Consider the following 26,994-nt stretch of genomic DNA (forward strand, 5'->3'; position numbering starts at 1 on the left):
CTGCTTTCCCTATATAGTGTATGTAGGGCCACAGACAAACCTAGGAATAATTTAGCTTTAAATGTATGTGTATGTTTAATGTGTGTGATTCAGGTTCCCACTCGGCCGTCAGCCCTTCAATCCGTTATTGTACAGACAGCTGTACTTTCTCTCTCACTGTGGGTATTCCCAGAGCCATTTACAGTGCTTTGTGTGTGTGTGAGGAGTTTTGATGTACATTGATTGAAAAGAATGTGTACTTTTTGCCTCATGAGCATAGTTCAACTGTTGTACACCAACAGAACCAAATATAATATTGAATTACTCCGGTGTTTGTAAACAAAGTAAAAGTAAACAAACACTATATAGCCTCCACACATGGTTAAAACTGCAATTCTGATATCATAGATGGATCCATAGCTCTGCCTATGAATTTGAGAGTGATTACATTTCTCCAGCCCCATCCTTCAGCTTTTCTACTGATACAGAGGCTGGGAGATGGCTTTGTTATTGTTAACTGCTGATTGCCACTTTAATTAAATCTTGAACTGGAACAACCCTCATACCTTTTTTCATCGCTTCATATAACTGATGATTGAATCTAGTACGTCTGAGTATTCAACCATGTCTTTGTTTCATAGACGTCTGGCAGGTCGTTCAAGGAACAACCCTGGAAGACTGAAGGGAGTTGTGTCGTGTACTGTAAGTGGAAGACCCACCATCTCACTATCATTCGGAGGAAGCAGCGATCCACAGGGAGGACTTATGATGTGGCCAACAAGGAGAACGAAATGGCCTGTGTGCAGAGCATGTAGCATCGTCTACATGGACCCATGGGAGTTTCCACCCACTGCCCATCATACTAACAAGACTGACGAGGCTGGTTCAAAAGACAATGACTACTTCACAGAGGTGTGAAATATCAGTAGTCTGTTTGCCTGAAGGGTTGATTGTCTCATCATCGTGATATGCTTGGTGTCACAAATATTTGAATGTATTCCACCTCCGGTCTTCTGTTTTCCACAATACAAAGCTGCTCTTTGGAAGAAATCTGAGACTAAATCTAGCCTTGACCCTGTGACGAAGAAATGTTGGAGAACTGCTTACATATTTTTTAAGGTACAGTAGAACTTGTCAAGATTGAAATATCAGAGGTTTTATTGGTCCAAAGTTTTGATTCTATAATAGCATAGCTCTTTTGTCCTACAGTATCAGACACTTGTAAGTAATAACAAAAAGGTACATTTCTAATGTTTTTTTCCTGGTAAAAAACAATGATTACAATTTACGTTTAATGCCATTTATGTATTATTTATCTAATCTTTCCCCGATAGTCTTGATGATGAGTCAGAGTCATCCAGTGTTTCCATTGGCTGTTGTGTTGACCTTTTCCCTCTAGTGAAAAAGGTTCTCACTAGTCCATATGAAGAGTGAGTACCACTGTTAATGACACACTATCCATTACAAATTCTTGATAATCCAACCAAACTGATCCCATGTTGTCTTGCAGCTACCTGGTAGTTGGATAACGATGGGTACAATCAGTGTTGAAACATTGGTGGCCAGAGCTCTCAACAAGTCGAGGTACTAACGCTCAATCTATGGATGGGTAGGTTTTAACAGAAAATATATGGCAATCTATCGTAAATTTGGTAATTTATACTTGAATAACTTTTTAAAAATGTATTCATATACAGAATTAATGTATTATGTCTGTGTCCATATTCTCCATGAGTTTAGTAGATAGACCATACACAGTTCAAGAGAAAATAGCCTAATTAATGAACAAAAAGCATCTAATCAACAATGACATTTTTCAATCAACTCTGCAACTCTTCCATCATTTACTTTTTTCCAAACTGCCTCCAGTTTGATGCCAAAACAGTTCCTAGCAACTCCCTTTGCAACACTATTTAAAATACATGATCATTTGAACATAAGTACAAATAGTGTTTGTGATGTATGTGACATTCGTTCCTGTTTTTCAGGCTATAGACTCTTACCTGTTTCAGTTGCCATGCTTGCAATGGTGGCCCATGTCAAGCTCAAGTCCTGATGACTTTGTTTCCTAATTCCCATTGTGAAACAACGCACAAGAACCAAATGGACTTGTGACTCAATGAACTGCACTACTTGAAGTTTTATGCTTGGAAAAACATAACCTGGTTCATTTGAGGTCTGCTAAAGAGTGTCTATCTGACTCAGAGAGACACTCCAGACAATGATTGTGCCTAATTCTTTTTAATGGCACAGTGCAGTCAAACAGGATTTCCCTGTGTTTTATATACTGTATATTTCACATGCTATGAGGTTGGAATAATAATGTGAAATTGTGGAAATGATAATAATGCCCTTTTAGTGTAAGAGCTGTTTGAAAAGACTGACATTTCTGACTGTTTTAGTGGGATGGGGTTTTGGTCTTACATGGTACTATCACCATGCGGTAAATTAGTTAATAGACCAATGAGAAAGAGGGTTCCAAACATCTCTGCCAATGACAGCTAATTTCCACTCCAACCACTCCCAGAAAGTCCCAGCAAAGTTCTTGATGAAAGTAATTGCTCTTTGCTAAGAAGCTATTTTTGTTTCTTTTTGACCATTTTAATTGAAAACAATCACAGTAAAAGTACTTAGTTGTTACCCATAAGTGATTTGGTATTGAGCTAAAAATGGCTGCATTGGATCTTTAAAGCATTTTCATTGAATTCGAATTTGATATGACCACAATGCTATCATGATTTCATCTCAACGGCACAACATTGATCCAAAGGATGAAAGCGCATAGAACTGTCTGGTTACAGTAGTGAACCATTTGAAGTTGTATTTAGCTCATTAAAATGGTACTTAAACTTGTTTTATTGTAAACTAATAAATTACTTAGATATAAAAATGTCAGCCATAAAATGTTACCCTGTGTGGCTCAGTTGTTAGAACATGGCACTTGCAACGCCAGGGTTGTGGGTTTGATTCCGGGCGGGGATGTGAATAGTCTGGGTAGCCATTTGACTAGATGTTCAGGAGTCTTATGGCTTGGGGGTAGAAGCTGTTTAGAAGCCTCTTGGACCTAGACTTGGCACTCCGGTTAATAGCAACTTCCACTGCTGAAGGTTTTATTTTTGTTTAGTCAGGCTATTGAAATATTCCAAGCCCTAGTTAGAGCCCATAACAAGGACCCAGAGTATAAATAATGCCTCGAGTTTTTCTTGGTCAGGTCACATGGTTAGAAAATATTCCTGGCCCTATTCATAAGGTACATCTACAGTATGTGTTGTGTTAGTGCACAGGTCCTCCAGACATAGTTTAAATGCTCTGTTTGAATCATCATGAAGATAAGTTGTTTAGGCCTTATCATGTATGGCGCTTTGTTTATGACTATCTTTGTATATTAAAACAAATAGCTGTAAAATACCTCTTTGCAAAACAGGGACATGGTGATACAGTATTTGTGATGATGGGGGAACACATTTAGGGGATGCCAGTTTTAAAAGTTGTCTTGTTTGTTGTTCTACTTGATCAGCTAAAACAAACTGACATTGCAACACCAAGACAAAGGTTACAATCGCTTCTTCCCAGCAGTGGAGGAAGTGTTCAGAAGGTGAGATATTAGGCAACCATCCCACTTGACACAGATACGTTGAAGGTTGCTTTAACCCATGGTGTTTCCTATTGTGACGTGAAGCTGAGGCTGAAGTCCAGTCGTGACTGGCCTGTAGAGGCTGTGTGGAAGGGACTGCACCTCAGTGGACTGGTTGGCAGCCTGGGTGGCCTTGTTTGTTCTCCCCCCCCCCCCCCCCATATAGTGCTATCAAAGTACAATGTGTGTATAACGGTTTATGGTCACAGAGCACAGCACACAAACACACACACAGTGGAACAGTAACAGCGAAGGTAAGTGTTCATTCTTTACAACATTTCAGTAAGGTTCTTAAAGTACCTGTTCTATACATTGTATTAAAAAATGACAGATTTTTGTCCAAGTATGAAATTGTCAAATACATGTATCTCTTGAATGGGCATAACACAATTGTTAGAGAAATTGCATTACCACTCTGTATGTATGGTCAATTGAATCCACATGTCTGTTTACCCTGAAAGAACTTCCCGTTAGAAGATGCAGAGTTTTGGGACATGGGCAGTGGCAGTAGCAGCAACACTGGTGATCAGTCTGATGGGAGTACACACTAAACACCTGGTAGCTGAGAACACCCATCTCCTGACCTCTGAAGAGCACAAGATGGTCCTCAACCAGGGAATGAAAGGTAGGGATGACAATACTGTACTATTATTAATGGAATATCATTACCAACATAATGTAGAAATGGATTCTACAGTAGGACTTATGGCTGTTTCTGTAGTTGTCATGTGTCGTTTCAGTGGGATTTAAATTGTATTAATAGTATTAATTAATTAAGTATAAATTGTATTAATGTGTGGTGCTTGAAGTATCATATCTTTGCTGAAAGACAAACCCGTTTGTTTTGAGTCTCTGTAATTCTGGAGGTAGTTCAAATGCAAAAGCCTAGACGGAATTACTTACTGACCCTTCTATACTTCATACTGGACAACTGTGTTCCTATAAACTTCTTTGACATTTCTTACCTGCTGCTGAGAACAGTAGTGTATTGTAGTGACACACTTTTGTCAGACTTAACAGCAGAGATGCTACGTTAGAGCATCAAGTTTTGACTACGCTTGTCATGGACACGGTGAAATCCCATGGATTATGAAACTGCCAACAGTCATGAAGATTAGCCCATTGATGATAAGACAGGGAGTGGCAGGTTAATCATCGTGGTCCGTCATCATACAATACCTTGAATAGGTGTACACAATGATTAGAAAAATACATCCAGATTATCTGCTTTGATTTACTCAGCTTGATCTCATGTTAGTCGTCAACTCTTTGTGCAATTTGCGTATTGTGGGTGTTAATTCAGTTTGTTGCTATTTCACCCTTCAGAGTACCCCAGGGATTGCTATGAGATGTTGATGGGTTCAGGGGGTCAGGCCAGAGATGGAGTGTACTTGATTCAGCCAGCTGACTACCCCATCCTGGCCTACTGTGCCATGCAAGATGGTGGTTGGACCGTAGTGCAGCACATCACGGTTAACAGCAGCGTGGACTTCGACCGCACCTGGGTCGAATACAAGCAGGGTTTCGGGGTGCTGAATGGTGACCACTGGCTGGGGAACGAACACCTCCACCATCTCACCCGAGGGCCAGGACGCTACAAGCTGGGGGTCAAGCTGGTGGACAAAGATGCCGTCGCCAAGATTGGCGAGTATGACCCTTTCATGGTGGAGGACGAGCGGTCTGGGTTCAGGCTGCGTCTTGGTCTGTTCCAGGGCTCTGCCTTAGACGCTCTCACCCAGGACACAGAGAACTACCTGCATGACAACCAGAGGTTTACCACCAAGGACCGAGACAATGACAACTACTTCCAAAACTGTGCTAAGCTGGAGTTCCAGGGTGTGGCGGGAGGGGGCTGGTGGTACGACGCCTGTGCTGGGGCCAACCTCAACCGCAGGAACGTGATCTACTGGCAGAAGGACTGCAACAAAGAGCACTTGTGTAAATACGCCTGGATGATGGTAAAGCCCTCAGACACAGTAAAGGTGGTCCACACTGGGGACTGTAAGAAGGATGAACTGTGAGTCTGTTGTCTGGAGATTAGGTTGATCCATGCCATCTGTGGTTATTCTAACGCAGTGGTTCTCAAAACATTGTTTACGTAATAGAGACAATAGTTCAACACATTTAATTCAGAAATACATAGAGACATATGATCACAAAATGCTGTAAACAAAACAGTTCAGTATCAACTGATTTGTCACGCATTTTTTTAAGTAATAAAAAAAAAGCTATAGTCATTTTGGGGACTTCATACACTTAAATCTCCCCCTCTACCTTTCCCCCAGAACTGTATGTCTAAATGATCACAGACCACATTTTGTGGTCATTATATCATAGCTTATTACACATGTAAAACCACTTTTGCTGTATTTATTTACTCACCTAATATCACCGAATGAATGTGTTGGTTGTTGGCACAAAAAAACAATATATACTGGATCAAAATAAGATTCAATCCGGTAAGTTTACAGTAGGTTTTCTGATGACACATTTGATTAAATAACTAGATTTTAACGTTTTTTGATGGTTCTGGTCAATTGAAATTCTGTGAATGTAATGTCTAGCAATGGGGACATGAGAATTATACAGCACAGAATGACCAAAACAAAAGCCTGTCTCCTGAGTACAGACAGACGTTAAACACATTCTAATGAATACATGACACAGAACAGTGCATGAATCAAAGCCTACGGTCTCCCACTCAGTATGGATGTAAATGTTGAGGGCTGTCACTGTACTGAGTGACTTACAGTGACCCTGGACAGATTAAATCACTCCCTGATATGATCCCATGCTTAGGCCTGAACTGAACCCACTATGATTGATTAAAGGCTAATCCTTATCTGACAAGTAATTTGTCAGGTGTATACTTTATGCGGAAGTGTCCCATAAACTATTGCATGAAATCACGTGTTTTACACAGTTTATGTGCAGATTAAAGCTGCTGAGTTGAGAGTAAGACTAATCGTTAAATAGAATTTGATATTGCAAACTCAGCATTTACTTTAATCAAATCTCTTCCCCTCTGTTTCTGTGGTGTCTGGATTCATTTGGATTGAGGGATGAATACATTTGTACTGTATATGTGTTTGTGCTTGTGTATTGGTGGAAAGATTGGCTGTTGAATGTTTGATTATTAGTATCTGACAAAAGTCAATGGTACATGTGAACAAGGCTTTGATGATCAGAGTGTACAATCATTTGTTATCCAGCTCACTCTGAAATCAAGTCAAGAGCTGTGATAGCCCTTAAAATAAACACAATGTAGTCTAACATAATGCCTAGAAAACATTCAGAACATGTTTTTCTATGAAATATCTCAAACTTTTTTGTGCATGTTGGGTTATTTTTAATATTTACATGTTCAATTATGTATTGGTGTACAGTATCAGCATTTGGGGCAAGATTATCAAACACTTCTGAATTCCTTGTGAGCAGTGATCAAGGTATTGATTAAAGAACAATACCATTGACAAACTAGAGTCTTGTCTCTAACCTTTGCACTTTTGACACACCCTACATGTAGACATAACTCAAATACTGACAGAAATATTTCCACATCTATCGAGTCATATAGTCTTCATACTCGTTCCTCTGAAGGAAGGTGTGAATGGCTCATGTTAGCTTGCTGCTCACTACAGGGTTTTGCCCGTACCAGTAAAGTTTCTCTTCCACTCTCTTCTTCTTCCACTGACAGAGCAGCAGCATGCGGAAGGTCTTCTGGAAGGTCTTGTTGCAGAGCGCGTAGCACATTGGGTTGACTGTACTGTTGACATAGCACAGCCAGTAGCCCAGGTGCCAGAGAGACACAGGGATACAGTCAGAGCAGAAGGTGGAGATGAGCACCATGATGTTGTATGGTGTCCACGTCAGGATAAAGGCCAGCAAGATAGCACTGAGAGTCTGGGCAGCCTTCCTCTCCTTAATCAGCACCATCCTCTTCCTCTTGGTCAGCTGGATCTTCAGAGTGGTGTCTATTGGCTTGGAGGAGGAGGTGGAGGGTGGGGCACTCATAGAGTCAGCTGAAGAGAAAGATGATGGGGCCATGTTAGTGTCCCCATTCTTGCTTTGCTGGGCACCGCTGCTAGTGTCTTTGGGAACTGGTTTAAACTTGTAGGACACACACTTCTTGCTCTTCTGGGAGTTGGTCTTTGGTGGCGTGTGGAAGAAGTTGTTCTCCTCATAACTGCTGAGCTGTTCTTTATCACAGCCCGCTGCACCCGTGCTCTGCCTACACTCCTGGTTCCGGCAGGTGGGCTGAAAGGCCCCCGGGGACACGGGCCGCTCCTCGTCCTCCGAGGAGGCATAGCTGTTGAAGGTGGTCAGCTGCTCACTCTTGGACCACTCGTCGTTGGTGGCTGCTGCTGATTTGGCTGCATTGCTCCTGTTGGAGGAGGACCAGGAGGCCTGGGTTCTGTCGCGGGAGGCAGAGCTGAGCTGCTTGCAGTTGAAGCAGGATCTAATGATGGTTTTCTGGGGCTTGGTGACACCAGTGTCTGTGGAACTGTTGATGCCCTGGAGCTCAGCGAGGTCCTTGGTGCGACGTTCCGTCTCCTTGTAGATCCGACAGTACAGGATGGTCATGATTGACACTGGGATGTAAAACGCAGCAATGGCTGTCCCAAATGTTATCACTGGCTCCGAGAAGAACTGGATCTGACACTGCCTTTCAGGGACTGTCCTTTTCCCCACAAAATACTGCCAGCACAGTATGGGAGGGGCCCACAGGATGAGGGACACCAGCCAGGCCATGCCTATCATGACCCCAGCTCGTTTGGGGGTGCGCTTGGCTCTGTAGGTCAGGGGTCTGGTGATGGAGAAGTACCGGTCAAAACTGATTACCAGCAGGTTCATCACTGACGCATTACTGGCCACGTAGTCCAAAGCCAACCAGAGGTCACAAGCCACACTCCCCAGTGCCCAGTATCCCATCAGTATGTAGGAGGTGTAGAGGTTCATAGAGAACACACCTATAATGAGGTCAGCTACAGCCAAACTCAGCAGGTAGTAGTTGTTGACTGTCTTCAGCTGGCTGTTAACCTTAAACGACAGCATCACCAGGACGTTCCCCACTATCGTAATCAGGCTCACGATGGCCGACACAGTTGCTATGGTTATGACCTCCCATAGACTGTGTGTGACAGGGTGGATGTCTGATGCATTGCCATTTATGGACAAGTTCTGTATTCCCCCACCTTCCATGTTGTTTCTCTAACGTTGTCCTTATTGTGGTATGAGTGGTATGGCTATGAGAGAGTAATCTGTTGGGTATGCCATCTTGAGTAGGCTATCCTAGAAAGAAGAACAAATAAAGTGAGTTAATAAAATAACAAATGCAGTTGTACATGTACAGTATATAAAATAAAGGGTAGTGCCATAAATAGTCACTAGATGGCAGTAATAATCAACAATCATCCCCATGTGAGTCTAGTAGTAAGTAGGGCAGCAATGCTCACACTGGCCAAATATGGGGTCCATTCACCTTGCAAAACATCTTGTCTAGACAGTTTAAGACCTCAATGTAAATAGTGTGAAAACAGCACCTAAAAAGTATGCATGTTTGTGCTGTGTGATATTAAAGTGCATGATTCTATTTTTGCTGCAAAAAAAGTTCAGGTAGAGCTGTGTCACACATGAATATCTGTATGAACATTTTAGGGCCATTAGGTCATATAAGCACTCAGGTCTCTTTTGCTATAGTTCTTGTGTGTTCATCTAGTATGTAAAGATATGTGTGTCTGTATTGAGGTCTCTCACAGACAGTTTGTTACACTACAGAGGTACATTAGCAGACAAAGAGGCTTAGCAGATTGACACATGGGTCATTGTAGGCAGTCTAGCCAAATGACACTTTTTAAATCCAGGTCATTAAAATAACTAATAATAGTCTGTTGCTCATCAATATCAGCAAGCATGTTTCTTGTCTGTATTAAATGGATATAGATGTCACAGTATTATCTCAGTGGCTCTCTGTAACCAGGGTGACGATGAAGTGATTGCTTCTGATTCTGAATGACGAACACTGATATCAGTAGAGCTAAATAAAATGTGCTTAAGCGTTGTACTGATGGAACAATCAACAAACAGACAAAAGATGACCATGACATTTCTGTCCCAGAGGTTGTTTGAATTGTCTGGCGAGGCGGTGGTTTTATCAGGGTTTTTCTCTGCCTCCTGGCTGAGTTTACCCAGCTGAAGAAGAGTAGCATCCCAGTTCTTGGGACACGTAGTGCGCCATATGTACTGACCGGGATTGATAAAACACAATTAAACCTGGGCCTTTGCAGTTTCTCCACACACCTTAATGAGATGAATCCACCTCAGATCACCATGGCGGTGCTAAATCCCAAGGTCTTGGTCTCTATTTTTCTATCTGTTTTCCTGGCTTCAGCCTCTCCACTCCGCTTCTGAATGGGCTGACTGGGATGTTTTATTTCAATGTCAAGACTGTTATGGTTTGTGATTAAGTAGATTGTAGATTAGCAACAAAATACAGGCTACCAGGCTACCAGAATTGTCCTTTACACTTAACACTTTTTCTCCAAAGTGACCTACAGATTCTGAAGTGTCATATGTCAAATGGCCTCCATGGTAATTGAACATGCAACCCTGGATTCGATTCTAACCAATTGGGTTAAAACAGAGGCTTACATCTAGCCCTGGAGACAGGAACTTCAAGTGCTCATTTCAGCGTTGCCCATTTCTTCCCGGCAGGTTATTCAGTGTAATGATCATGAACTCAGGCATTATGTCAATGGAACAGCACCCTTAGAGACTGTGGAATGAAATAATGATTGGAGTGATTGCTATCATTTATTCTTCCTGTGTTTCTCTGTCACATCTGACAGCAATCGTTTCTCCTTTCATTTCATTTTGTTCTTGACAATACTGTAGGGAGGAAAAGAAAACCACATCTCTAATAATATTGAGATGAAGAAATGGTGCTGTTAAGAGAGATGTGAGCAACATTTAGTGAGTCATATTTGATCTAAACTGAGTATACCAAAAATTAGGAACACCTTCCAGTAGAGTGTGAAAAACACACCAACGTTGCAGTTCTTGACACAAACCGGTGTGCCTGGCACCTACTACCATAGTCCGTTCAAAGGCACTTCAATCTTTTGTCTCGCCCATTCACCCTCTGAATGGCACAGATACACAATCCATGTCTCAATTGTGTCCAGGCTTAAAAATCATTGTTTAACCTGTCTCCTCCCCTTTGTCTACACTGTTTGAAGAAGGATCATAGCTTTCACCTGGATTCACCTGGTCAGTCTATGTAATGGAAAGAGCAGGTGTTCTTAGTGTTTGTATACTCAGTGTATAAGGTTGACTGTGTCTACTACCATGAAAATACATCTAATGGGAGATCAGGGTGGTAGCGTTTTTAGCATAGACAACCTGTGCCTATGTATGAAACCTGTGTCTATGTGTTACCATGAGCCTAAGTATGCAATGTCCCAGGTCATCTCATTGCTAACCCAATGTTTCTGGAGAACCTCCAACATGGGTAATGTCCATTTTGTTGAGAGGGGATGAAGGTGGCATCACAGATGCCGAGTTTAGGGCCTTGTTAAATGGATATCCACTGTACACCTTGTCCATGATACTTAGGATCAATGGGATCACTCAGTAATGGAAGAATTCCCATTATCATCTATAAAGTCGACACTTGCTTAGTCGTTCCCTTCCTCAAAACATCTGCATCATCAGTCTACTGAGAGATCTTTGTGTCATACACCAGATGCTCTTCAAATACATTTTGAGTCCTGCCGTAAGTTGTAACAATGGAAACATTGACAGTTCATTACATAAGACGCAGTATGGTGTGCGATATCTTGCTTAACTTGCTGTCTCAATTTTAGCTTTGCTGTCTCAGTATAACTATTATGATAGACTATCACATCCTCCATTTCTGATCCTGGATACCTGAATAACTCATATGTTATCCTCTCAGCCTTGGAAGATGAATCTATACTTTGTCAGTTCATCTACCAGTAGTATTTTGACCCTATCGGGACCTATGCTTCGGAGTAACTTCTCCACTCATTGGTATTCTGTTTCCACACTGTGGCAGCCTGAGGTCCACACAAATGACATTCCACTCACCACAGGGAGGCTCAGCGAGCCCTTGGATCGCCCTTCAGCTTATTACTGTGACATTTTATATCACTCACATAATCAACATCACAACACTGGAGAGCCCAGGTATCACTTGACAGCTGATTTTCTTCTTCTGTGCTGTCCCTTTAGATGATGAACTAATCTGTCTCCCTCTCTCTATTTCTCCTTCAATCTATCACTCTCTCGCTCCCTCTCTTTATTTCTCCTTCAATCTATCAGTCTCTCTCTCTCCCTCTCTTTATTTCTCCTTCAATATATCAGTCTCTCTCTTTCCCTCTCTTTATTTCTCCTTCAGTCTATCAGTCTCTCTCTCCCTCTCTTTATTTCTCCTTCAATCTGTCAGTCTCCATCTCTCCCTCTCTTTATTTCTCCTTCAATCTTTCACTCTCTCTCTCCCTCGCTTTATTTCTCCTTCAATCTGTCAGTCTCTCTCTCTCCCTCTCTTTATTTCTCCTTCAATCTATCACTCTCTCTCCCTCTCTTTATTTCTCCTTCAATCTATCAGTCTCTCTCTTTCCCTCTCTTTATTTCTCCTTCAATCTATCAGTCTCTCTCTTTCCCTCTTTATTTCTCCTTCAATCTATCAGTCTCTCTCTTTCCCTCTCTTTATTTCTCCTTCAATCTATCAGTATCTCTCTCTTTTTATTTATCCTTCAATCTATTACTCTCTCTCTCTCTCTTTATTTCTCCTTCAATCTATCAGTCTCTCTCCCTCTCTTTATTTCTCCTTCAATCTATCAGTATCTCTCTCCCTCTCTTTATTTCTCCTTCAATCTATCAGTCTCTCTCTCCCTCTCTTTATTTCTCCTTCAATCTATCAGTCTCTCTCTCCCTCTCTTTATTTCTCCTTCAATCTATCAGTCTCTCTCTCTCTCTTTATTTCTCCTTCAATCTATCAGTCTTTCTCTCCCTCTCTTTATTTCTCCTTCAATCTATCACTCTCTCTCCCTCTCTTTATTTCTCCTTCAATCTATCTGTCTCTCTCTCCCTCTCTTTATTTCTCCTTCAATCTGTCAGTCTCTCCATCTCTCCCTCTTTATTTCTCCTTCAATCTTTCACTCTCTCTCTCCCTCTCTTTATTTCTCCTTCAATCTGTCTGTCTCTCTCTCTCCCTCTCTTTATTTCTCCTTCAATATATCAGTTTTTCTCTCTCTCTCTCTCTCCCTCTCTTTATTTCTCCTTCAATCTATCAGTCTCTCTCTCTCTCTCTCTCTCTTTATTTCTCCTTCAATCTATCAGTCTCTCTCTCTCTCTCTCTCCCTCTCTTTATTTCTCCTTCAATGTATCAGTCTCTCCCTATCCCTCTCTTTATTTCTCCTTCAATCTGTCAGTCTCTCTCTCCCTCGCTTTATTTCTCCTTCAATCTATCAGTCTCTCTCTCTCTCCCTCTCTTTATTTCTCCTTCAATCTATCAGTCTCTCCCTCTCTTTATTTCTCCTTCAATCTATCAGTCTCTCTCTCCCTCTCTTTATTTCTCCTTCAATCTGTCAGTCTCTCCATCTCTCCCTCTCTTTATTTCTCCTTCAATCTATCAGTCTCTCTCTTTCCCTCTCTTTATTGCTCCTTCAATCTATCAGTCTCTCTCTCTCTTTTTATTTATCCTTCAATCTATTATTCTCTCTCTCTCCCTCTCTTTATTTCTCCTTCAATCTATCAGTCTCTCTCTCTCCTTTATTTCTCCTTCAATCTATCAGTCTCTCTCTCTCCCTCTCTATTTCTCCTTCAATCTATCAGTCTTTCTCTTTCCCTCTCTTTATTTCTCCTTCAATGTATCAGTCTCTCCCTCTCCCTCTCTTTATTTCTCCTTCAATCTATCAGTCTCTCCCTCGCTTTATTTCTCCTTCAATCTATCAGTCTCTCTCTCTCTCCCTCTCTTTATTTCTCCTTCAATCTATCAGTCTCTCCCTCTCTTTATTTCTCCTTCAATCTATCAGTCTCTCTCTCCCTCTCTTTATTTCTCCTTCAATCTGTCAGTCTCTCCATCTCTCCCTCTCTTTATTTCTCCTTCAATCTATCACTATCACTCTCCCTCTCTTTATTTCTCCTTCAATCTATCAGTCTCTCTCTTTCCCTCTCTTTATTTCTCCTTCAATCTATCAGTCTCTCTCTCTCTTTTTATTTCTCCTTCAATCTATTATTGTCTCTCTCTCTCTCTTTATTTCTCCTTCAATCTATCAGTCTCTCTCTCCCTCTCTTTATTTCTCCTTCAATCTATCAGTCTCTCTCTCTCCCTCTCTTTATTTCTCCTTCAATCTATCAGTATCTCTCTCCCTCTCTTTATTTCTCCTTCAATCTATCACTCTCTCTCTCCCTCTCTTTATTTCTCCTTCAATCTATCAGTATCTCTCTCTCCCTCTCTTTATTTCTCCTTCAATCTATCACTCTCTCTCTCTCTCTCCCTCTCTTTATTTCTCCTTCAATCTATCACTCTCTCTCTCTCTCTCTCTCTCTCTCTCTCTTTATTTCTCCTTCAATCTATCAGTCTCTCTCTCCCTCTCTTTATTTATCCTTCAATCTATCAGTCTCTCTCTCTCCTTCTTTATTTCTCCTTCAATCTATCAGTCTCTCTCTCCCCCTCTCTTTATTTCTCCTTCAATCTATCAGTCTCTCTCTTTCCCTCTCTTTATTTCTCCTTCAATGTATCAGTCTCTCCCTCTCCCTCTCTTTATTTCTCCTTCAATCTGTCAGTCTCTCTCTCTCCCTCTCTTTATTTCTCCTTCAATCTGTCATTCTCTCTCTCTCCCTCTCTTTATTTCTCCTTCAATCTGTCAGTCTCTCTCGCTCCCTCTCTTTATTTCTCCTTCAATCTGTCAGTCTCTCTCTCTCCCTCTCTGTATTTCTCCTTCAATCTATCAGTCTCTCTCCTTCCAACCCTCTCATTCGCCATTTACTGCTTGCTCTGGAAGAAACACACTTTTATTTGATCATAAGGCAAAATTGCAGAAATGATCAAGTTCAAAGTAGCCTAACTGGCCTCACTCAAAAATGGTGCTTCTGGTTGGCACCTGTCTCCATTTCCCACGCCTGACGAAAGGGAATATGTGTGCTTGAGGTGTAAGCCCTTGTCTAGTAGACTGAGGGTCTCCAGAAAAAGCTTGTTCTCCTCTAAGAGCTGGAGACATAGGCCAGGCCACTCTCTCAGTCAGCGAGTTCCATGCCAGGAAGTGGATTAATTAATTATGACTACTATGCATCGACACTTGAGTGACAAGGCGTTCTCGACTTCAGTCTCTGACTCATCAATGACTGTCTCTCATGCTTAAATATACACACATGCACTCAGGCAAAAATGCATGCACATACTATATTCAGGTACACACAAGCACACGGCACATGAGACTCAACGTAGTAGGGCCAAAGAAAAACATTGTTCCATTCCACAAATATTATGTAAGCAATTGAGGAGGAAGAGCAGCTTGAGAGGGGTTGAACAAGGCAAGCACACAACTTCCATTTCCCCCTAGTCTCTCGTGGACAGACTACGCAAACATAAATGGTACTGTAGATCTGTCATAATACAACAGGATGCGTGAAATAATGAGGACCATTACTTCCAGTGCTTTGGACAAATCAGGATTTCGCAGGTGTTAGCATCTTTAGAATTTCGGAACGGGAGGTGACATTTGGAGGTGACAAAATGGCGCAAAACATGAGTCATTATGGTCAGATTAACACCAGCAGTTCAAAGCTTGGGGACAGTTCACAATGTTCCAGCAAACACTAAGAATACTATGAATACTGATGATACATATGCGCATTGTTTTTATTTATTTTGTTCTAAGCCTTCCCCAAACCATAGCCTTAACCTTAAAGGGGAATTTAAAATATTTCAATTTCATATTTAATCATCTCCAGCGCCACCCTAACATCAACATACAGTATGTGAAAATTGCACTTTTCTATGTTTTTTAGCAAAAAAAAACAAAGAGGGAGATGTGTTTCCATTGACATCATCGGCGTGCATCATGTGATTTTACCAATTATGAATAGGCCGTGTCTACTAATTGTCTACTAATTGCCTACTAATTGGTTTAGGGTATTATTGGAAACACTTCTTCTATATTTCTTACTGCAAAATATAGAAACGAGCCATTTTAACATATGTTGGGGTGATGAATATGAAGTTTTAAATAAGCAATGAAATGTCTAAACTGTTGACATGAGTCAAAGGGCCAGATTCAAACCCATGCCGTGTCAGCGTGCATGGCGTCCGGCCCGCCACAGGAGTCGCTAGTGCCCGATTGGACAAGAACATCCCTACCGGCCAAACCCTCCCCTAACCCGGATGACGCTGGGCCAATTGTGCGCCACCCCATGGGTCTCCCAGGTCACGGACGGCTGCGACAGAGCCTGGACTCGAACCAGGATCTCTAGCGGCACAGCTAGCACTGTGATGCAGTGCCTTAGACCGCTGCACAACTCGGGAGGCCTGACTACATATATTTCAACTGTATACAGTATTTGGGTCTTTTTTATGGATTTGGCTGCCTTCTTTATCTTTGCATTAGTGTGTATGAGTTTTAGCTGAACTACAAATCACAATAAAACCTGAAAGTGAGATGGATTCTAAGGGCTAGATTCAATCCGAAGCGTAAATTGAAATGAAATGTTAATTTTAGATTGAGCCGACTTAAACAGTAATTACCATGAATGCAGTCGTCGCCAGTGCAAGAACATTGCCTTAAATTTCAATCATGCTGTAGTGCGGATCTTCTCTTTTTATTTGAGGTATTTTCCTATCTGCACCTCATTACATTGGTCAGGTGTGTATCAATGAACGGTATCTATGGCAGCGCTCAGAGTAGATCTCATGCTCATTACCCAAGTCCATTGGCAGTCAGCCATCAGCCTTCCACTGCCATGGCTTCTCTGTCCACTAGTCTCCACACGCACCGGCACTGACCACTCCTCAGAGTCACGTTTAACGTTTCCTTGCACAGCAGCTCTGCTCATGTTTGTGCTAAAAGTGAATGGGGATGAGTGTGTGTTTGTGTGTGTGAGAGAGAGAGAGAGAGAGACAGAGGGAGAGACAGGGGGAGAGAGAGTGCACGTGTATGTTGTTCTGTGTGCGTGCTCTGGAGAGCGGTAGTATTAACCTCATGCTTAAGATAAATCAGTCCTCTAAAGCCATCTACACACAGTGATGGTACATACAACTGGAGCTGCTTGACATGGATTTCATCAATCTTTTCACATTTGTTTCATATCAATCATTTAAAGCTATTATGCATTATCTATATCCTAATGTACCATTGAATTACCTTCAGTGGGTGCTAATTTTCTCCTTCAGCACACTAAGTGTCGTTTTACAACTGTGATGACAAACTTTGTAATGGCATTTCCATTCAGACGAGAGATGCTAAGTATTATTATTACATTCATTTTATGATCAGTTTGAAGGATATGACAATAGCTGTCTGCTGATGATACTCATGACCATACTGACTGTCTGCTGAAGATACTCATGACCATACTGACTGTCTGCTGATGATACTCATGACCATACTGACTGTCTGCTGATGATACTCATGACCATACTGACTGTCTGATGAAGATACTCATGACCATACTGACTGTCTGCTGATGATACTCATGACCATACTGACTGTCTGCTGATGATACTCATGACCATACTGACTGTCTGCTGAAGATACTCATGACCATACTGACTGTCTGCTGATGATACTCATGACCATACTGACTGTCTGCTGATGATACTCATGACTATACTGACTGTCTGATGAAGATACTCATGACCATACTGACTGTCTGCTGATGATACTCATGACCATACTGACTGTCTGCTGATGATACTCATGCCCATAACTATCTGCCTCTGAGGATCCATATTTTCTATCACCACTGGAACATTGTGTTACTGCTACGTCTCTACTTTGCATTCTTATTGTTGTCTGACTGTTGGGCTTATTTGATGGAACCTGGCTATTATAAATTATCCTCAATGTGTCATGACTCTCTCACACACAACACTACCTCTTCCAAGGCCTGCATGGAAAGGACTTAGAGACTTTGTCAATAAATTCAGGTGGACAACATACTCACAGTTTGCATCTACCGACCTTATTGTTGATGTATGAAACATGGGTAGGTATGCCCAAACACGCTTCAGTCCAGCTTAAACGAAAAAGGGGCAATCAGGTGCTCGGCTGAGGGACTTGAAAATCCCAAAAGACATTCCTTACCCCAGGATACTTCAACTGGTGACTATCATCCATTACCCCAGGATACTTCAACTGGTGACTATCATCCATTACCCCAGGATACTTCAACTGGTGACTATCATCCATTACCCCAGGATACTTCAACTTGTGACTATCATCCATTACCCCAGGATACTTCTATTGGTGACTATCATCCATTACCCCAGGATACTTCTATTGGTGACTATCATCCATTACCCCAGGATACTTCAACTGGTGACTATCATTCATTACCCCAGGATACTTCTATTGGTGACTATCATCCATTACCCCAGGATACTTCAACTGGTGACTATCATCCATTACCCCAGGATACTTCAACTGGTGACTATCATCCATTACCCCAGGATACTTCAACTGGTGACTATCATCCATTACCCCAGGATACTTCTACTGGTGACTATCATCCATTACCCCAGGATATTTCTACTGGTGACTATCATCCATTACCCCAGGATATTTCAACTGGTGACTATCATCCATTACCCCAGGATACTTCTACTGGTGACTATCATCCATTACCCCAGAATACTTCAACTGGTGACTATCATCCATTACCCCAGGATACTTTTACTGGTGACTATCATCCATTACCCCAGGATACTTCTACTGGTGACTATCATCCATTACCCCAGGATACTTCTACTGGTGACTATCATCCATTACCCCAGGATACTTCAACTGGTGACTATCATCCATTACCCCAGGATACTTCTACTGGTGACTATCATCCATTACCCCAGGATACTTCTACTGGTGACTATCATCCATTACCCCAGGATACTTCAACTGGTGATAGATTTATTGACGGGACAAACAAACAATAGGTTTATGTTTCGGCTTGAATTACCTTCATCAGAGACTTCAATAGGAAAAGGTTGGGAGGCACCTATATACCCTTACAGGGGAGTGTCCCGCTCTTCATGTCACTCAAACTTGTCAATACTGTCAGTAGTAGTAGCAACTATACCGGTCATTCAAACAAGAGTATGATCATCATTCAAGTTTCCTACACATACTTTCCACTTGAATAACAAAAGACATAGAAATAAACAAAGAAGAACGTATTTACAAAAAAGATAGCTGTTCATTCAGACCATTTGGCTCGACGCAATCTAAGCAGTCGATCCAAAGTTCCTCTCTGTAACAATTTCCTCACAAAATTATTGCACCCTTATTCCCCAGAATTTCAAGGCAGAGGCAGAGTCATGATTGGCAATCACATATTCCATATTCTTGTACTACAATTTATAAAGAATTTTATCTTGTATTCTTTATGAGTGTGGGTGGTAGAATACTTTTGTGTCACTTGAGTTGGAACAATGTGTGCAATGATCGCAGCAGTAGAAGTCATTAGGGGGACTTGTGGGAGACCGGTAGAGGGAGCAGGTGCAGGATTCAGGAGCATGCGCTTCTTCTTCTTCATTGCTGGAGTTTAAAACTTCTTATGGCTGCAGGGGCAGTATTGAGTAGCTTGGATGAAAGGTGGCCAGAGGTTTCCAGAGATGCCCAGAGTAAACGGCCTGCTCCGCAGTCCCAGTTGCTAATATATGCATATTATTAGTCATATTGGATCAAAAACACTCAGAAATTTCTAAAATTGTTTGAATGATGTCTGTGAGTATAACAGAACTCATATGGCAGGCAAAAACCTGAGAAGAAATCCAAACAGGAAGTGGGAAATCTGAGGTTGGTCGATTTTCAACCCAGCCCCTATTGAATACACAGTGGGATATTGGTTATGTTGCACTTCCTAAGGCTTCCACTAGATGTCAACCGTCTTTAGAAACTTGAATGAGGCTTCTACTGTGATATGGGGCCGGATGAGACCTCTTTGAGTCAGTGGTCTGGCAGAGAGCCAGGTCCTGGTCATGCGCATTTCACATGATGGTGACCTGCGTTCCATGGCTTTTCTACAGACAATGGAATTCTCCGGTTGGAAAGTTATTGAAGATTTATGATAAAAACGTCCTAAAGATTAATTCTATACTTAGTTTGAAATGTTTCTACAACCTGTAATATAACTTTTTTTAAGTTTTCGTCCGACGTTCGGCTGGACCTGCACAAGCATTTGGATTTGTGTACTAAACGCCCTAACAAAAGTAGCTACTTGGACATAAATAATGGACATTATCTAACATTTATTGTGGAACTAGGATTCCTGGGAGTGCATTCTGATGATGATCATCAAAGTTAAGAGAATATTTAGAATGTTATTTCTGATTTCTGTTGACTCCAACATGGCGGATTATTGCATGGTTTGCTTTTTCCGTAAAGTTTTTTGAAATCTGACACAGCGGTTGCATTAAGGAGGGGTATATCTATATTTCCATGTCTAACAATTGTATTTTCATCAACATTTATAATGAGTATTTCTGTAAAATGATGTGCCTCTGCAATATCACCGGATGTTTTTGGAACTAGTGAACGTAACGCGCCAGTGTATACTGAGATTGTTTTTTATATAAATATGAACTTTATCAAACAAAACAAACAGGTATTGTGTAACATGAAGTGCTATGAGTGTCATCTGATGAAGATCATCAAAGGTTAGTGATTAATTTTATCTCTATTTGTGATTTTTGTGACTCCTCTCTTTGGCTGGGAAATGGCTGTGTTTTTCTGTGAGTTGGTGGTGACCTAACATAATCGTTTGTGGTGCTTTCACTGTAAAGCCTATTTGAAATTGGGCACTGTGGTGGGATTAACAACAACCTTTAAAACGGTATAAAATACATGTATGTTTGAGGAATTTTAATTATGAGATTTCTGTTGTTTTGAATTTGGCGCCCTGCACTTTCACTGGCTGTTGTCATATCGACCCCGTTAACGGGATTACAGCCATAAGAAGTTGATTGGCATCCAATATGTTGCATTACCAACCCCAACTGAACTATAGTATAAATTCATTACACTGTGATAAAACATGGGAAAAGGGTCAAAATGAAATACAAATATATTAAAAACTACCCTGCCAACTAACTACACACATTAAAAACCCACCACCCTATTCCACTATTTAACCTTAATCTGATCCTACCCCAGACCAACGACCTGAGAGGACAGGACACCCCCACTCACACCCTGTAACTCTTCTGAAGTCAAATCTTAAGCACCCTAGTACTTCTCTGCAGCTGCCACCACAACATCTATTTTCTGTGACTTATGTTCCATCTCTGTGGTGCAGTTTTCAATCATTGCTATGAATGCTAAGAAGCCAAACTTACTGAAACATGTATCACTCATTGGCCTATCCCTCTTATCTGACACAGATCTACTATTCACTCTTGATCAACCCTCCTCTACCTTCTTCATTGCCTCACCATACGACATCTTCTGTTCTACTCTGACCACCTCAACCTGCCTCTCTCGAACCTGACACCTCCGAAACTCAACACTCCTCTGTCCCATGTCCTCCTGCACACTTCCCACATCTTGGAATCTCCCTCCTACACACTGCTGCGACATGCCCATAAACGTGACACCTATAACACCGCAGTGTATTCAGCACAACAGCTCTAACATCATAACTCATATATCCCAACATTACTTTGTCAGGTAAAGACTCCGAATCAAAACTCAAAAGAACAGATTGTGTCACCTCTGTTTCACCACACTCCCAACCGGATATGCATCGCACCAACGGGCGGGCGTCACAAACACCAGGAATCTTCAACTTAAATTGCTCCACCTCCACACTTAACGCTGCCCCGGAAATCCCTCCCCTAAGGTAAAAGTCTTTCCCCAAATTGCGTTGCACCGAGTGCCTGCTCCCTCTGATTACGGGTTACCTTCACCGACTCAACAGCACTCACCATCTTTTCCACCCAACCTTAAACCACCCATGGATCACCCTCTTCAAAAATCTCACTCGCACTGGACCAAACGTATCTTTATCACAACCATGTCCATCAATGCAAGGTTCGGGCTCCGAGCTCCTCACAACACCTTCTACCCCTTTCATATCACTTCCAGAACTCGAACTGGCGTCCGGCTCACTCTGTTTGAACCTGACACCAATATTCCTTGACATACCCTCATACAACAAAAATCTACTCAAATCCTTTTCTGTGCCCCTCCTGACTACTAGAATATTGTCAATATAATATGTGCCACATGACAATATTAGAAAAGAATGGGTTAGATACAGCATTATTAATGATTTTTTTCTTCCCATAAAACCCATAAATAAAGGAGCATAATTTGACGCTCCCATCGCTGTTCACTGGCATTGGAGGTAAAAAGAGCCAGCATATTGAAAAAAAGTTCATAGATAATGCAATTTCAGTTCATGTCAAATCAAAACCAGAAGGGGGCAGCAGACCTTCAAGGGTGTGTATCTAAAGTTGGATAGGCCTTCTTTTTACATTCGGCATCACTCCATCAAGCGAAATATAGTATTCTTTCAAACAAATATATCTAAATATATTTCAGGATGCTATGTATCCCTGGAAATAATCCAAATTCATGTAAACATTACAATTTTGAAAACACGGTAACACTTTAGATAGTCTGTAGAGCATCTACAGATGGACTATTTACAGACTATCAGTAACATTTCAACTATCTACTAGTCCTAGCCCTAACCTTAACGTTAACCCATATCCTAAACCTAACCCTACCCCCAACCCTAACTTTAACCCTAACCCGTTATTCTAAACCTAACCCTAACCTTAACCTTAGTAAGCAGTTGGTTATCAACAGGTAGTTTATTGATAGTATGACCGTCTGTAAAGCATCTACAGATGGACTATCTGGACAATCAAAATAAAGTGTGACTGAAAACATAGCTTGTGCAAAAAAAGTTCTAAGCTAACATGTAGAAATGTTTTAAAATGGTCATACCAAGGATCATTTAGCTATTCGATTTAGAATTTTAAGACCTCCAAAGGTATCAACATTTTTTATAATTTTGGGGGGGGAATGAAACATTGAATTTGGCATTATTGCTATTAGCCAATAGAAATGCATTGAATTCACTACAGATTCACTACATGCAACAACAGATAGTTCCCCCAAAAAATCTAAAATAAGTTTGTTCTGAAGTTTCTGTCCTCTACATCTAAGAGACGTATGAAATATCAGGAAAATATATATATTGTTTTTACATGTACTGTATTCATCACCTTAATTTCCACAGAGGGGTCATATTAGTGTGTAGCCCAAACCGTTCAGACACTACAGACAGAAGTTGTCAGATGAGGCTGTACAGACTTCAGATGAGTCTTGTGGGACATCCTGGAGCAAAATGGAGAACACTATCATATTCGTGAGAGTCCCATCTCTCAATGGAGTGGCCATAATAGTTTATAGGTCAAACCTTTGACGCTAGAGACGTTTTCATGAGAAGACCGATTTTCTGGATGTCTCATGGTCTGACAAACATAGCTCTAGCTCTGCCACCTTTCACTGCAAATGCGGAAAGGCGATATCGGTGGATGAGGTGGATTGAGACCATGAAAAAACACATATCTCTGGCTTAAACAGACAGTTTTTGATGGTGATGTTTTATTATGTTAATTAGATAACCTAGGGGCTGCAGAAATAGTAGGCCAAGGGTTAAGCATATTTTAAAACAGGCTTAACAAACACTTTGTATGTTTTTTTTACACCTTTAACGTAGGCCCGGCCTAGTCGTTACCTCATATCCCAGCCAAAATGCCTTGCATTGCAAATGGGAAGAAAGCACTTACCATTGGCTCAATTTACCCTCATATTTAAGCTTATAGAGACCCCAACTGATATATAGAACAATCTTAAAATGATCTTCTTTGGTTTAGATATAAGCATCATGACACCTCTAAAACAATACATTCATTTGACCTATGTTGCTTCGCACTGGGCACAGACGTCAGATCAATGTTTATTTTTGATTTACATTTGGTTGAGTTGTCAACTAATGTGAATTTAACATGAAATCAGCAAAACATTTCACCATGACATTGGATTTAGGTTAAAAGTTGGAAGAAAAAAAATACGAAATTCCACTACGTTGATGACTTTTAGCAAATCCAATCAGTTTTCCACGTTGATTCAATGTCATAGCATTGAATTTATTTGTTGAAATGTGGAAACATCATTGATTCAACCAGTTTTTCCATGTGTTTTCTTCCTTCACAGACTCAATGAAATGATGACCTCTTCCTAAATATTTGGTGAAATTATCCATTTTGTGTGTGGTTTCCTAGAAACATGGGTGGATTAACTTTCTCCTTTGGCTCAATTTAACCCACTCTCCCCTATAGCATCTCTAGTCAACTCTGGTTCTGGTGATATACAGTCTTGTAGAAAGCCTTGACTTCTCCCCAGACATGATTCCTAATTGCCTCATAATAACATTGAGGTTCTTTTTGTTCCCATATGTGAGGCTCCAAGGTCTTTACCACTACCACTGTCGCATTTGTCATGTCTCCAAGCTTGGCAGATCCTTCCTGTTTTGTGGCAACCTATCCCTGAATATTTGATAGCCTTGTGCCTCAACACATTTCTTTAACGCTCCACCAAGTTTGAGGGCTCTGCAAGGACTCGTTAAAATCACGCTCCACTGCTTAATCCTTTTTTGTCATTTTTATTCAGTCAAAGAGCAGAGCAGGGGATCGAGGGCTGGAAGGGTCACATAGCCCCTTCAATGGGTCAAATAAAGATTTACTGGGTTTGAGTGGTGGAGGAGTGTGACCTTAGGATGAGAGACAGCCTACAGTCAGTTGTACAGTAGCTAGATTTCTTGGGACCATTTGGAGACAATTCCACTGTGTACTAAATTCAAATGAAATGTTATCATTGTTCTGTTGAGTTACAAGATAACACGTTCTAGGGCTTTAGTGTTATTCTCTTCATTTGCTTTTTGTCTGCACATGCTCATTCTTCTGCACCTGTCCCCTGCCTCCGGGGGAAAACGAGAGATAAAGAGAAGAGACACATGGAAAGGAGAGATAGGGGGAGAGAGTTGGTTAATTAGAGGAGAATAAGAAAGCTACAAAGAGCCAGATGGATGTGAAAGGAAGCAAGACTGGAGGAGGGAGGAAGATGAAGAAAACATGATAATAAGGAAAGGGAGAATAAGATTTTGAGAAAATAAACAGAAGGATACATAGTGGGAGAGAGGTCAGGGATATATATATATATATATGGGATGTACAGGGGATGGAGTGCACAGTCTGCTGTCAGAGGAGAATATAGTGATGGAGGAAGAGGAAGATTAAAAGTGATGAATGGGGAGGAAAATTAAGTAAATGTACAGAAATGTGATGTGAGAGCAAGGTATAGAGACATACCGTGCATGTGCACAAACGTGACCTGAGATAGAGGTATGACTTTTCCATGAGCTGCTACCTCCTCAGGAAAGCTGTCTGTATGTAATTCATCAGTGATTCACTGTAGAAACCTAAATGTGTGTGCTGCTATGTGATACAGTTACCCTACGTGACTGCCTGTTCCTTTTCCACTGTAACTCCTTCTCTCTGTTTGAGCACCACCTAACTGTTCCTTTCATGAAGGTAAAAGGATGCATTAAATATACACGCTAAGACCTCTCAGACGTGCTCGCAGCAGTTTCCGCTCGCCTTTATAGAGGTCAAACTTCTGTGCATATAAAACCCCCAGAAGAATCACTTGTGTTCCTCTAGTTAAAGCAGAGCAAGCCACAGACACATACTCACAGTTGACTTTCACTATTCAAGCCCCGTTGCCTTCAGTGTGACAGCAGGATCTTCTTGATGTGTGAAGATAGATTCTCCCAGTTAATATTTAATCCTTTTGTTTTGCTCTGAACTCTCAAGGTTAATCTCAGGGCTGAAAAGTGTAATCACAACCCTGGGAAAGAGGATGAGGATGAGGTCACAGCGGATGAGAAATCTAACTGACAGTATCCCAACATGCTACAGAAGTCCAGATATATAGATCCCAGAGTAATATTGTATGTCGGGAAGTAGAAGGCTGTAGTTGTCACCGCTCAGACGTTGACTACAGAGAAGAGGACATCTCTTTCGGAGAGAAAAAATGGAGAGAAATCAGTCAACGTAGCAGTCCAATGAAGAAGATTATCCACAAGTTGCATGGCATCCTTACTTTGTTATTTGTGAATTAACCAATGCTCTAGAGGAGTAGAGGAAGGTTTCTGATGAGGAGAGAAAGAGAGAGAGAGAAAGAGGAGGGGTGAACTTTCCCCTGAACTGCTGTAGACTGGCTGGTGACGCTCACTCCCTTTCAGTGAAGTTGGATCTCAGTCAGTGTCTGTGGCAGAAAGGAAAAGAGATGATGCTTGATCCCTGCTAATACTACTGTCCTCCCTGACAGACACAGATGTAGCTGACGCTAGCTGGGAGGAGAAATTCCCATAGGGCTGATTGGTTCATCATGTTTCGGGACAGTGAGCATGCAGCCCAGCCACGGAGCCAAGAAGAGAGGGAGGAGAGAGGGGTGGATCTGAGGGGAGGTTTGGAAGGTGAGAGCAGAAGGGAGCGGAGGGGTGTGACTGGGCAGGAGGGGAGGTGGAGAGGGGGGGTGATGGTTTATCTGCATTTCTGTGAGTACGCACAGCTCTAACGAGCAGAGCAGAACCGTCTCATACAGAGTGAGCCCGTTAATTAGCCTTAGGGCACAGCTATTGTCTCCTCCCCAAAGAGCAACAGGGAGACACAGCCCAGGTTATCAGCCATGATTGGTATTGATTGTATTGAAACAGCTTTGGGTGAGCAGCGCCTATCACTGACTCCAACTGTAGCTTTCTGTGCCGCTCCATAAATCCTACTGCTTTTCCCCTTTTTACAAGCAGCGTTGACCTGGACTGGCCAGATAAGGATGTTGCTGAGGCTACAGCGTTTCTCCATGGGACCTTTGTCTGTGTCTTTGTGCGCCCACATGGCTGGGTTTTTAACTAGATGGGATACAGCTTATCTCAGAAATAAAATAGAAAGCATGAATCTGTATCCCATCTAGCCATGACCCGGCTGCCGTGTGGAGAAGCATTTGTTGGCATTATTAGTAGGGAAAGGCTAGGGCTGTGGCTGTGGCAGGGCTTTATCAGAATAAACCCCT

At 41.6% G+C, this 26,994-nt stretch overlaps 2 protein-coding genes across 3 annotated transcripts; one reads left to right on the plus strand and one right to left on the minus strand.

The window, feature by feature from the left end:
* Positions 1 to 3,717: 3,717 nt before the first annotated feature.
* Positions 3,718 to 7,090, plus strand: zgc:194887 (fibrinogen-related domain-containing protein). 2 transcript variants are annotated; one of them, XM_021574439.2, is made up of 3 exons: positions 3,718 to 3,867; positions 4,075 to 4,238; positions 4,940 to 7,090. In XM_021574439.2, exons 2-3 carry the CDS (start codon positions 4,091 to 4,093, stop codon positions 5,632 to 5,634), a joined length of 843 nt encoding a protein of 280 aa, XP_021430114.2. In that variant the 5' UTR covers positions 3,718 to 3,867; positions 4,075 to 4,090; the 3' UTR covers positions 5,635 to 7,090. The 2 variants fall into 2 exon arrangements, with proteins under 2 accessions (XP_021430114.2, XP_036810793.1); XM_036954898.1 differs by having other exon boundaries at positions 3,761 to 3,867; positions 4,088 to 4,238.
* An 81-nt stretch (positions 7,091 to 7,171) lies between these two features.
* LOC110497952 (muscarinic acetylcholine receptor M5-like) lies at positions 7,172 to 26,296 on the minus strand. The gene is made up of 2 exons (XM_021574438.2): positions 25,617 to 26,296; positions 7,172 to 8,905 (listed from the first exon to the last, which is right to left on the minus strand). The coding sequence occupies exon 2, from the start codon at positions 8,813 to 8,815 to the stop codon at positions 7,229 to 7,231; it is 1,587 nt and encodes a 528-aa protein (XP_021430113.2). The 5' UTR covers positions 8,816 to 8,905; positions 25,617 to 26,296; the 3' UTR covers positions 7,172 to 7,228.
* Between the last annotated feature and the right edge of the window lie 698 nt (positions 26,297 to 26,994).

Source organism: Oncorhynchus mykiss, chromosome 19, assembly GCF_013265735.2.
Source record: "Oncorhynchus mykiss isolate Arlee chromosome 19, USDA_OmykA_1.1, whole genome shotgun sequence".
NCBI lineage: Eukaryota > Metazoa > Chordata > Actinopteri > Salmoniformes > Salmonidae > Oncorhynchus > Oncorhynchus mykiss.

What these genes read in the sequence shown, in the direction of transcription:
- zgc:194887 (XM_021574439.2), top strand. Translation starts at nt 4,091, where the DNA reads ATGCAGAGTTTTGGGACATGGGCAGTGGCAGTAGCAGCAACACTGGTG. An exon ending in CCTCAACCAGGGAATGAAAG is followed by an intron (nt 4,239 to 4,939) that starts GTAGGGATGACA and finishes TTCACCCTTCAG; the next exon opens with AGTACCCCAGGGATTGCTAT.
- LOC110497952 (XM_021574438.2), bottom strand. Translation starts at nt 8,815, where the DNA reads ATGGAAGGTGGGGGAATACAGAACTTGTCCATAAATGGCAATGCATCA.